The 12,376-nt window shown below is 44.7% G+C and overlaps 1 protein-coding gene across 7 annotated transcripts in view; it reads left to right on the top strand.

Moving 5' to 3' along the window:
• Window positions 1-11,953, top strand: part of UBE2V1 (ubiquitin conjugating enzyme E2 V1) — a 35,101-nt gene extending 23,148 nt beyond the window's left edge. For all 7 annotated transcript variants that reach the window (XM_055104983.1, XM_014343092.3, XM_003806555.5 and 4 more), the window contains 2 exons: window positions 8,827-8,952; window positions 10,166-11,953. In XM_055104983.1, coding sequence (XP_054960958.1) covers window positions 8,827-8,952; window positions 10,166-10,312 — 273 coding nt within the window. In that variant the 3' untranslated portion in view covers window positions 10,313-11,953. The remainder of the gene's footprint in view (window positions 1-8,826; window positions 8,953-10,165) is intronic.
• Window positions 11,954-12,376: the final 423 nt, after the last annotated feature.

Below are 12,376 nucleotides of genomic sequence, written 5' to 3'. Positions count from 1 at the left end.
ACAGATTTATGTGTGCTGAAATGGAATGATCTCCATGATATTGTGAAAAAGTAAATTATAAAACAGGAGACAGAGTATGCTGCCAGTTGGAGTGGGGGGCCTTGGGTGCAGAGGAAGAGCTCATGCATACACTGCTTCTGTGTGCTTAGAATACCTCTGGAGGAATGGGAAAGAAGCTGCTGACAGTGGTTGTCTTCTTCAGAAGGGAGCTGGCTGGCTAGGGCTGGAGTGGAAAGGAAACTTACTTTTTACCATATACCCTTCTGTACTCTTTGAATGTTTTAGTCATATGTGTGTGCTGTTTAAATAGTGCCCCCACCTTTTTTGTTTGTTTGTTTATTTAAAGAAAAGCAAATCCTCCAAACCTAAAAACAAAGCTTCTGAGCCAACTGCTCCTTGCACAATTCTGGCAAATGTCTAGCTGTCCACAGCATTAGACATGGAATATTTCTACTTTGACCACAGAAGTACTAACAATAGTCAAGTTATATAGAGCAGAGTTTCTCAGACTCGGCATATAGGGCTGGTTCTTTTCTTTGTCATGAGAGTGCTAGGTATGTGCATTGTAGGCTGTTTAGCAGCATCCCTGGCCTCTACTCACTAGATGCCAGCAGTACCCCCTGTCTCCATTGCAACAACCATAAATGTGTCTAGGCAATGCTTGATCCTCCCTTCCCCTTCCCAGCAGAGGGGCAAAAATGGCCCTCATCGAGAAGCACTGTTGTGCCTATGGGGTTCTCCAAAATAGTGTTTTTTCTGTTTTTTTGAGATGGAGTCTTATTCTGTTGCCCGGGGTGGAGTGCAGTGGCGTGATTTCAGCTCATGGCAGTCTCTGTCTCCCGGGTTCAAGCGATTCTCCTGCCTCAGCCTCCCTAGTCGCTGGGATTATAGGCACACACCACCACACCTGGCTAATTTTTATATTTTTAGTAGAGACAGGTTTTTGCCATGTTGGCCAGGCTGGTCTCAGACTCCTGACCTCAGGTGACCCGCCCACCTTGGTCTCTCAAAGTGCTGGGATTACAGGCATGAGCCACCACACCCGGCCAAGTGTTTTATGTGTGGATTAGAGCCTGGATGTGTGTTTATACCCTGGAGTACTGGTACCCATGCTTCAGAGGAACTGAACATAATTACAGGGGTGTAGGAAGTAAAAGAAAAGTGATCCTTTCTCTGATTCATTATGCTCACCATCGAATGAAACTTAAGTTGGTGTGTGGTGTGGTTCTACCCACTTTTGCTGTGGGTATGCAAACGTAAATATATATATCTTTTTAAGAAAAATGGGATCTTCCTATGCATAATGTTTTACAACTTAATTTTTTTTCACCTAATAGATGGTGGACATCTTTCTATATCAGTGCATATTGACTGATCTCTTTTTTAAAAGCTTTGAGGCGGGGCGTGGTAACTCCCGCCTGTAATTCCAGCACTTTGGGAGGCCGAGGCGGGCAGATCACCTGAGGTCAGGAGTTCAAGACCAGCCTGGCCAATATGGCGAAACCCGGTCTCTACTAAAAAAGTATAAAAATTAGCTGGGTGCGGTGGCAGATGCCTGACTCAGGAGGCTGAGGCAGGAGAATCACTTGAACCTGGGAGGTAGAGGTTGCAGTAAGCCGAGATCGCGCCACTGCTTGCAACAAGAGCGAGACTCCATCTCAAAAAAAAAAAAAAAAAAAAAGCCTTAAGTTATATGACTGATTAATGAATATGAATATATTCTTGTAAAAATTTTTAATGACAAAAGCCCAGGTGTGGTGATTCACGCCTGTAATCCCAGCGCTTTGGGAGGCCGAGGCAGGTGAATCACTTGAGGTCAGGAGTCGAGACCAGCCTGGCCAACATGTTGAAACCCTATCTCTACTAAAAATACAAAAATTAGCTGGGCGTAGTGATGCGCGCCTGTAGTCCCAGCTACTCAAGAGGCTGAGGGGGGAGAATCGCTTGAACCCAGGAGGCAGAGGTTTCAGTGGGCCAAGATCATACCACTGGACTCCAACCTGGGTGACAGAGTGAGACTCTTGTCTCAAAAAAAAATTTTTTTTTCCAACAATACAGAGTATATAGAATAAGAAGTTAACTTAGTCCCACTTTAACTCTGTGTCAGTCAGGAAAAGAGAAATCATACCAGCTAATTTTTTTCCCAGCTTTATTGAGATGTAATTGATAAATAAAAGCTGTATATATCCAAGGTATACAGTGTGATGATTTGATATACATTGTGTAATGATTACCACAACCAAATTAATCAACGCATCCATCACCACGTGTAGCTACCTTGTGTGTCTGTGGTAAGGACACTTAAGATCTACTCTTTTACCAAATTTCAAGTAAACAATCCAGTATTATTAACTGTAGTCACCATGCTTTACATTAGATTCCCAGAACTTACTCATAACTGAAAGTTTGTGCCCTTTGACCAGTGTCTCCCCTTACACCCTGGTCCCTGTCAACCACTGTTCTGTTCTCTGCTTCTGTGAGTTCTACTTTTAGATTCCACGTATAATTGAGATCATACACTTTTTGTCTTTCTGTGTCTGGCTGATTTCACTTAGCATAATGTCCTTTAGGCTCATCCTTGTTGTCATGACTAGCAAGATTTCTTTTTTTTTTTCTTTTTTTTTTTTTTTGAGACAGAGTCTCGCACTGTCGCCCAGGCTGGAGTGCAGTGGCGCCATCTCGGCTCACTGCAGCCCCCGCCTCCCAGGTTCAAGCAATTCTCCGACTGGCAGGATTTCTTATTTATGGCTGAATAATATTTCATTGTGTGATATATGCCATATTTTCTCTAGGACATTTAAGTTGTTTCCATATATTGGCTATTGTGAATAACTGTGCAATGAGTGTGGAAGTGCAGATGATCTCTTTGAGATACTGATTTAATTTCCTTTGGATCGATACCCAATACTAGGCAACAGAGATAATTTAATATAGGAAGTTGATCAAATAGATGTTGGACTAAAAAATCAAAGAAGGCACAATATGAGAACACAGAGATACTGCTGCAGAAACAGTAACCACCCTCTGGGTTTGGGAGGCCAGCAGAGGAAGCTTGGGCTGTCAGAACCTGGCACTTGGGGAAAAGGTGCCCCCTCTGCTGCTGCTGGCACCTGCGGGGCAGGGGCAAGCCTGGTTGGGGGAGTGCAAAAGACACTGAAGCCCAGAACCAGCTCTTGCTGCCGAGGTGAGGGGCTCATACTGGGGTGATACCTAAAGGAACAGCAAGCAAATGTGAAGGGGCAAATGCCTCCTACTTTTTATTTTCTGTTAGGATCATGTGGTTAATTTGACCATTCAGTCCTTAAGAATATTTGAGTGCCACCCAAATATTCTACAACCTAACTAGAGAAGTGAAAACTTACTATTGCCTAGAGATGGGCCCCGTGCTCACTCAGAAAGATGCCATGAATGGTGGGAAGAGGGAGAGTCTCTGTACAAAGGATAATTGTGTCTCGTCGCTGTGCAGAGAGGTGCCTGCTGCTGCTGGCTAGGAAACTCCAAGCCCACTTCTCTCCACTCTGCTTTGGATGCTGGGGCTGGGACTCTGCACACTACACTTTTCCTTTGTCAGCTGGCTTCCTCTGAAGGTTCCACCAGTCAGGGACACAAGAGAGAGCCTGAAAGGCATGGGGAAGGGAAAAGGGATTTGCTGTATCCAGTTTGCCTGTTTGTTCTGTCTGTACCACCCTGGTAACAGCCCTTCATCCTGGCATCAGCAGTGTGTTTCAGCCTCCAGCTTTCTGGGGACATTCACAAAACCAGCCTCATCACATCCCGCCAAGCCCCCTCCTTGGAGGTTCTAGCAGCAGCCAGGCAGCACCCCTTCCTCAGAGTTCTGAGTTCAACTCTTCAGACCTCTTCCTTAGCCTCCAACCCTGGTAAACTCAACCCTGGTAAACTCCAGCTTATCCCCCACTCCCTTAAGAGTTTCCATCCTGCTTCATTTCAGTTATTACATCTGTGTTAGCTTAGATTCCCTTTGAATTTTCAGTCCACTGACGCCTGTTTAAGCAATGTCTTATATTAAATTCTGTTATAAAACCTAGTGTGGAGTCTTTTTTCCTGACTTATCCCTAACTGCCATGTCCCCACTCTTCTCCCCAACAGTTACTGTGATCTGCATTCTAACATAGCATGTACCCACATTGTACATTAAACGTAATTTGTATATAACTATGTAAGATTGGAACTGAATAGCAGGTGACTGGTTGACCTAATGTTTCCTTTTTGTATGTTTAGATTTTGTAATTTTCCTTGCATATTTTTGTAATTAATACCTTTTTCCTTTTCTCATACCTCATACTTTTTTTTTTTTTTTTTTTTTTTGAGATAGGGTCTCATTCTGTCACCCAGGCTGAAGTGCAGTGACACAATCACAGCTCACTGTAGCCTTGACCTCCTGGGATCAAGTAATCCTCCTGCCTCAGCCTCCCAAGTAGCCAAGACCACAGGCGCACCACCACACCTGGCTAATTTTTTTTACTTTTTGTAGAGACAGGGTCTCACTTTGTTGCCCAGGCTGGTCTTGAACTCCTGGGCTCACGCAGTCCTCCTGTCTTGGCCTCCCAAAGTGCTGAGATTACAGGCGTGGGCCACCGTGCCTAACCTAGCTCATACATTTTTAAAACAAATTTTATTTTCTAATACTTACAGGCTTATAGAAAAGTTGCAAAGGTAGTACTTCCTGTGCTACCTTTTCCCTGTTGCTAGCATCTTATGTTATAATGGTACATTTGTCACAACCAATAAACCAACGTTGATACATTATTATTAGCTAAAGTCCATACTTTATTTAGGTGTTCTTAGTTTTTACTTATATCTGGTTTTTGTTCCAGAATCCCATCCAAGATAACCACGTTACACTTAGTCATCATATCTCTGGCTCCTCGTGGCAATGACATTTCTCAGGTTTTTCTTGTTTTTGATGTCCTTGGCTGTTTTGAGGAGTACTGGTCAGGTATTTTGTAGACTGCCTCTCTATTGGAATTTGTCTTTTTTTTTTTTTTTTTTTTAATGATTAGACTGGAGTTATCTCATATGTATGCATTTGGCCCAGGAAAAATTTATAATCTCCAGGCTCTGGGCCTGTAGTGCCTAATGGACAAAGTAGCCTGTGTGCACACAAATATACCCAGAATCGGAAGAAAGTGTATGTCTGCTTTTATAGGCTATACATATCCTACAATGTATCGTCTGTACCTGGTGCCATGTTTTGCCAGTCTTTCGTATGTGTGTGTGTGCCCAAGGAGTGTCCCTCGGCCTTTGAGAAGGCTACGAAGTCTCCGGGTTATATGAATGTGCCATGTTCATATAGTCCCTTGCAAGGAGACATGTAGATTGTAGTTATTTTTGCTATTGCAGACAGTGCTTCACATTTTGTGCACAAGTTTGCGTCTCTCTGAAGGAAATTGCTAGGAAGGGGCCTGCTGGTCTGAGCATGCCCATTTCACATGTTGATGAGCACTGCCAAACGGCTCCACAAAGCATGAGCCATATCAACAAAGTGGAAAGTGTTTGTTTCATGATCAAATAATGAATCTTAAGAGCAGTATTTCTCACAGACACAGAATGTTCCAGCAATTCTCCTTCAGGCACATTTCCTTTGCTGAAACCTTTTTAGCAGGTCCCTGGAGCACTCATGAACAAAATAAAAAAACCAGAAACCCTGTAACCCTGGTTTCTATTAAAGTCTAGCTTGGGGCTTTTTTTTTTTTTTGACAAAGTGTCGCTCTGTCACCCAGGCTGGAGTGCAGTGGTGCAGTCTCGGCTCACTGCAACTTCCACCTCCCAGGTTTAAGCAGTTCACCTGTCTCAGCCCCCGGTTAGCTGGGACTACAGGCACCTGCCAATATGCCTGGCTAATTTTTGTATTTTTAGTAGAGACAGGGTTTCATCATGTTGGCCAGATGGGTCTCGAACTCCTGACCTCAGGTTATCCACCCACCTCGGCCCCCCCAGATGCCGAGATTACAGGCGTCAGCCACCACACCCAGCCTTAGCTTGGGGTTTTTTGTTTTTTGTTTTTGAGATGGAGTCTCGCACTGTCGCCCAGGCTGGAGTGCAGTGGCGCAATCTCGGCTCACTGCAAGCTCCACCTCCCGAGTTCGTGCCATTCTCCTGCCTCAGCCTCACAAGTAGCTGGGACTATAGGCGCCCACCACCACACCCGGCTAATGTTTTGTATTTTTAGTAGAGACAGGGTTTCACCGTGTTAGCCAGGATGGTCTCGATCTACTGACCTTGTGATCCGCCTGTCTTGGCTTCCCGAAGTGCTGGGATTACAGGCGTGAGCCAGCTCACCCGGCCTTCGGTCGGGGCTTTTAAATGACCCTTCAGGTGTGTGTCTGTGATAACTTGACTTGAGGCTTTTTTTTTACTGTCTTCCAGTGAAATTACCAGATGAATATCAGTGGTGAGAAATTTGATTCCTTAAAATGTAAGGAATTTCATTCTTGAATTGTGTGACAAAACCAGGGAGCATGATTTTTGCTCCATTCAGGATCTATTCAGTCAACACTGAGTATATAGTTGTTGATGGAGACTATGATAGGTTCTGAGGATGGATCTGTTATATTTTCCATAAATCTGTATGTGAGTCATGCCTTTGTTTGCTTCCTACTTGTTCTGTTTACTGGGTTTTTTTTTTCTTTGAGGAAACACCTTAATTGCAATGAGGTGTTTATTTTATAATATAAAAGTGTGAAGAGAAACATTCAACAAACATTTGAGTACCAATTCAGTTGAGGGCCCCTGTCAAGGCCCCCACCCTCCTTTTTCTGTGTTTAGTGAGGGTGTCTGATGCATAACTGAGCCTCAGTTGGGAGGGGCTGAGGGGATCGGGAGCACTTCCAAGGGGAAGCAGCTGGGGTGAGAGCCCCAAGGTGGAGAGAACTTGGCAAGGTTGAAGAAGAATGGTGGGCAGGGGAGGGAGAAGAGTAAAAGAAGAGGCAGTTAGGGCTGCCCGGGTCAGTCTGGGAACTTTGGCTTCCTCTTCAGGTCACTAGGAGCCATCAGAGGGTTAAGCCAGCAGAGACAGCTTCCTGTTTTTAAGACGTTGGTCTGGCTGCTGTGCCGGGAGCAAGAGAGAAAGAGACTTGGGGGAGTTCAGAAGAGGTGACGGGGGTGGAGGAAAGTGGATGGATACGGGGTCTCTTTCAGAGGTAGAACAGTGGGACCTTCTGACCGCTGGCAGGTAGAGGGTAAGGGAGAGGGGAATTGGGTTGCCTGCTAGTTTTTGCTTTAGCTAACTGGGTAGATGCTGATGTCATTCACTGAGGAGGAAGAGGGCAGGTTGAGGGTAGGTAGAAATTCACAGTTTTGGTTTGGTTGTAGTTTGGGATCCCTGTGGACAAGAAAAGTTTCCATGGGTATATTATGAATGCCTTCTGAATCAAGGGTTTAAATCACATCCTCTGATTTATTCTCCCCAAAGACCACTAGATGCCACTGTTTACACAGGAGCAATTATGCAGTACAAGACTCCTTTCCTGAGGAGAGGGCACGGATGCCGGAGAGGGTACTGATGCCAGAGAAGGCACTGATGCCTGACAGGGGAACCCACAGAGAGGGGAGCCCCTGCCTTTGAGGGGGTTACTCTTTACTGGGAGACATCACCCTTCAGTGTGGTCTTCAGACACATGTGATAGCAGTGTGACTTCATATGGGATAGAAAGCTAGGGACTAGGTAGTGTTTGAGCTGGGTCTTCAGGGTTGCAAGGCGTTTCAGGTGGGGGCAGGACGCTCCAAGCAGAAGGAATAGCCAGGCAACAGAGCACATCTCCCTGCTTATGGGGTAGATGGTACAGTGAAGAGGTTATTGGCATAAGGGGTTGGACTTTTCAGTGTTTCTCAACAAAGGCACAGTTAGCCTTTTAAAGAAGGACGGTTTTTGGCTGCGGTGCTCATGTGGTGGCTCATGCCTGTAATCCCAGCACTTTGGGAGGCCGAAGAGGGCAGATCAGCTGAGGTCAGGAGTTCGAGACCAGCCTGACCAACATGGAGAAACCCTGTCTCTACTAAAAATACAAAATTACCCGGCCATGGTGGCACATACCTGTAATCCCAGCTACTTAGAAGACAGGAGAGTCACTTGAACCCGGGAGGCGGAGGTTGCGGTGAGCCGAGATCGCACCATTGCACTCCAGCCTGGGCAACAAGAGCAAAACTCCGTCTCAAAAAAAAAAAAAAAAAAAGACTGCTTTTCCCTGTGCTGCCTCACCCATTGAATGCCAGTAATCTCTCAGGTCAGACTACCAAAAAAAAAAAAGACTGCAGGGAGGGATGGAACACCCCAGTTGAAATCCCTTACCCAGTGCCTAACCCCGGAGTGATGGAGAAGGGGGAAGCAGCTCTGAGTCTGCACCCCTCCCTCGTCTTGTCTTAATTTTGAGGTTCTCTAAAGCAGTGACCTGTTCTGTGCTTTAATACCACATAGTGTTATTTAACTGATTGGCTGATGATCCTGGTGAGTGGACATTTAACTCGGCTTCCTAGAATAGAGAATGCCTCTTGCCATTCCCCAGAGAAGGACTGCAAAGTAGAGAAATTAACATAAAAACAGGTCCCTCTGATTAGACTTAATACTAAAAACTTCACTGGTACTAGCTTAAATGCTCCATCTTCTTTGTATTCCCCCAAGGCCCGGAAGTCATATAAACTAGTGTAGGAACTAGTATAGAACTGGTGACCTACCACAGAACAAGTAGACTCCATGCTGGAAGCAGATGTACCAGTTCTACAGTCAGGGATAAATGGGGTTTCACAAGCTCTACCTTTTTGAATGCTTTGTTTGTAATTGTGTGACATCTCCGTACTCTTTTTTTCCAGACAATTTATGAAAACCGAATATACAGCCTTAAAATAGAATGTGGACCTAAATACCCAGAAGCACCCCCCTTTGTAAGATTTGTAACAAAAATTAATATGAATGGAGTAAATAGTTCTAATGGAGTGGTAAGTTGTTTTCTCTGCCCCACTTGTTCCTTGGAGTTGACAATTGCTTTGTACTTAACATCAGGAGCTTTTAGACTGGGCCCAATTCCTAGGTTCTTTGGTTATTTGTTGATAAACTGTATCACTGTGCATAGGAGCACAGATTTGGGATGGGGCCTGTTTCCCAATTATATCTGGCGATCACTCATATAGCACTTACCCTGGGCTAGTTCTGTGCTGGTCGCTTTGAAATATGAGCTCTTTCCTCATGCCACCCCGATGAGGTAGAGATGAGGAAACTGAGGCACAGACGTGGAAGATCTTTCCCAGGGCTACACCTTTACCCTCTGGGCCTTATTTGTGAACCACTGGCATGTAATATTTTTTTCCTTTAATGGCCTTGCTTTTTTATTTTTACTACCATAAATGAAAAACCTGTCTCAGTTGTCATAACTGGGCAATAATGGCAACAGTAAATATTACAAAAACAGAGCAATGTTAATAAATCTTGACTCCATGTGTCATTTGCCAAAAGCTTTGAGCCTTTGAGGCCTGCTCTCCTGTTCAAAGAGGAGATCAGCAAGTGTTGAAGGGATGCTACACATGTTAACGTCACGCCAAGCCTTCGTCTTTGAGATACTCAGAAGACTGGAAAATTGAAAAGAGATGAGCTTTGTTACAGTGTGTTTAGTGTTTAATCCTGAATCTGAGTTCCACCTAAAGTCCTGAGCCCAGAGCTCAACCTGTGCTTTGGGGAATTTATTTTGGGAAATGCTGCCTTAACCTGAGAGGTGCTGGCTCTGTGGCACGCCCTTGTCACTAGAGCAGGTGTCCTGGCCACCCTTTGCCTTGGCTGTCCGTACTGCCCTGCATGCACATCTGTCCCCCTGACCTGGGCGCAGTGAAGAGGACAGGTCCTGAGCCCGGCAGCCGCCAGCCCAGCAGCGGCCATTATTGAAGAGCCAAGTAGGGCTGGGTTGAGTCTCACCCAAGTGTCAGTACCACCGTTTCCTTATCCCAGATAGTAATGGTTCAGGGCACAAAAGGGAAAGGCAGGCCGACTGGAGGGAGGGACTCTAGCAGGTAGGTATTCCACATGTAAGGTATTAGGATTAGCAGCAGGTTCGGCTTAAAAAGTACATCTTACTCCAGTTTGCACCTTAGCTTAACCCCGGCATATAGCTATTTTGTTTGAGAGTCTGAGAGTAATTTGCTTTTGTTTGCCTTGTTGTAGGTGGACCCAAGAGCCATATCAGTGCTAGCAAAATGGCAGAATTCATATAGCATCAAAGTTGTCCTGCAAGAGCTTCGGCGCCTAATGATGTCTAAAGAAAATATGAAACTCCCTCAGCCGCCCGAAGGACAGTGTTACAGCAATTAATCAAAAAGAAAAACCACAGGCCCTTCCCCTTCCCCCCAATTCGATTTAATCAGTCTTCATTTTCCACAGTAGTAAATTTTCTAGATACGTCTTGTAGACCTCAAAGTACTGGAAAGGAAGCTCCCATTCAAAGGAAATTTATCTTAAGATACTGTAAATGATACTAATTTTTTGTCCATTTGAAATATATAAGTTGTGCTATAACAAATCATCCTGTCAAGTGTAACCACTGTCCACGTAGTTGAACTTCTGGGATCAAGAAAGTCTGTTTAAATTGATTCCCATCATAACTGGTGGGGCACATCTAACTCAACTGTGAAAAGACACATCACACAATCACCTTGCTGCTGATTACACGGCCTGGGGTCTCTGCCTTCTCCCCTTACCCTCCCGCCTCCCACCCTCCCTGCAACAACAGCCCTCTAGCCTGGGGGGCTTGTTAGAGTAGATGTGAAGGTTTCAGGTCGCAGCCTGTGGGACTACTGCTAGGTGTGTGGGGTGTTTCGCCTGCACCCCTGGTTTCTTTAAGTCTTAAGTGATGCCCCTTCCAAACCATCATCCTGTCCCCACGCTCCTCCACTCCCGCCCTTGGCCGAAGCATAGATTGTAACCCCTCCACTCCCCTCTGAGATTGGCCTTCGGTGAGGAATTCAGGGCTTTCCCCATATCTTCTCTCCCCCACCTTTATCGAGGGGTGCTGCTTTTTCTCCCTCCTCCTCAAGTTCCTTTTTGCACCGTCACCACCCAACACCTTCCATGACACTTCCTTGCTTTGGCCAGAAGCCATCAGGTAAGGTTGGAAAGAGCCTCTGACCTCCCTTGTTTAGTTTTGGAACCGTACTCACTCACTCTCCACCAGCCTGGGAAATGAATATTGGGTCCTCAGCCCTGCCACCCTCTGCTGTCATCAGCTGATGCATTGTTTTTAGCTCAGGTTTTGATAAGGTGAAACGAATAGTCACCAGGGTTACTCAGACCTGCCAGCTCTCGGAGTCCTTGGTGGTTGAACTTGGAGAAAGACCACATGAAGATACTTGTAAGCACACATGATCCCTCTGAATTGTTTTACTTTCCTGTAATTGCTTTTGCTTTTAAAAATTGAAGAAGTTTTAAACAGGGCTTTCATTTGGTCATCCTTGCAATCCATTGGGGTCTAGTTTGGAATCTGACAACTGGAACAAAAAGAACCTTGAATCCGGTGCATGCCTTGGTTTTGGTGCTGCTGCTGCTTCCCAAGATCCTCAGCAGGGATTAAGAAAGAACCCGGTGTGCACAGCAGATCCCCGAAATTGGTGGGCTTGACCTCCTGGCAAATTGCTGCGTCTTTCCACTTGCTGTTCAGGACCACTAAATGCTGAAATGTGGATGCATACCGAAATAAAAGCAATTCATTGTGTACTAAAGGTTTTTTTTTTTTTTTTTAATTTAGTATTTGTGTAAAACCACCTTTTGAAGCAGCAACTATCAAGTCTGAAAAGCAACTGATGTTTCCATTAATCTTTTTCTGGGGGGAAAACCTTAGTTCTAAGGATTTAACATCCTGTAAGTGAAGTTTAACATAACAGTATTCCATAAGCAGCCTTTTTATTGTCAGACCATTGCCTGATTTTAATATAATAAAAAGTGTGCATTAATATTTAACAGGCTGTACTTTTCTTCCTCTTGGCATATTAGGGACAGAATTTAATGTTTTAGATGCTTTGGGATTCAAATTGACATCCTAAAGCAGGGGTCGGCAAACTTTCTAAAAGGGCCTAAATTAGTAAATATATAGACTTTGCAGGCCAAGAGGCAAAATCTAAGGACATTGTGTAAGTACTTATATTCTGAGAGAAAACAGATTTCCCAAATTTTTAATTGTGAAATTCAAAGTGGAATTCAGTTTATTTATAATGCTACTGGCCCACTAACGTGAGGACTGGAGTTCTTTTAGGAGATAACATGTTGTTTAATTGGGACTCATTAGTGTTCCCTGTCATCAAGCCTCTTGCAAACGTTCATCTGTAAAAATAATTCTTCATGCTAAAAGCCATACAGAATCAGTCAGTGGGCTAGATTTGGCCC

Source organism: Pan paniscus, chromosome 21 (assembly GCF_029289425.2).
Source record: "Pan paniscus chromosome 21, NHGRI_mPanPan1-v2.0_pri, whole genome shotgun sequence".
NCBI lineage: Eukaryota > Metazoa > Chordata > Mammalia > Primates > Hominidae > Pan > Pan paniscus.
Note: the sequence above shows the minus strand (reverse complement) of the source record. Positions and strands in the feature narration are given on the sequence as shown.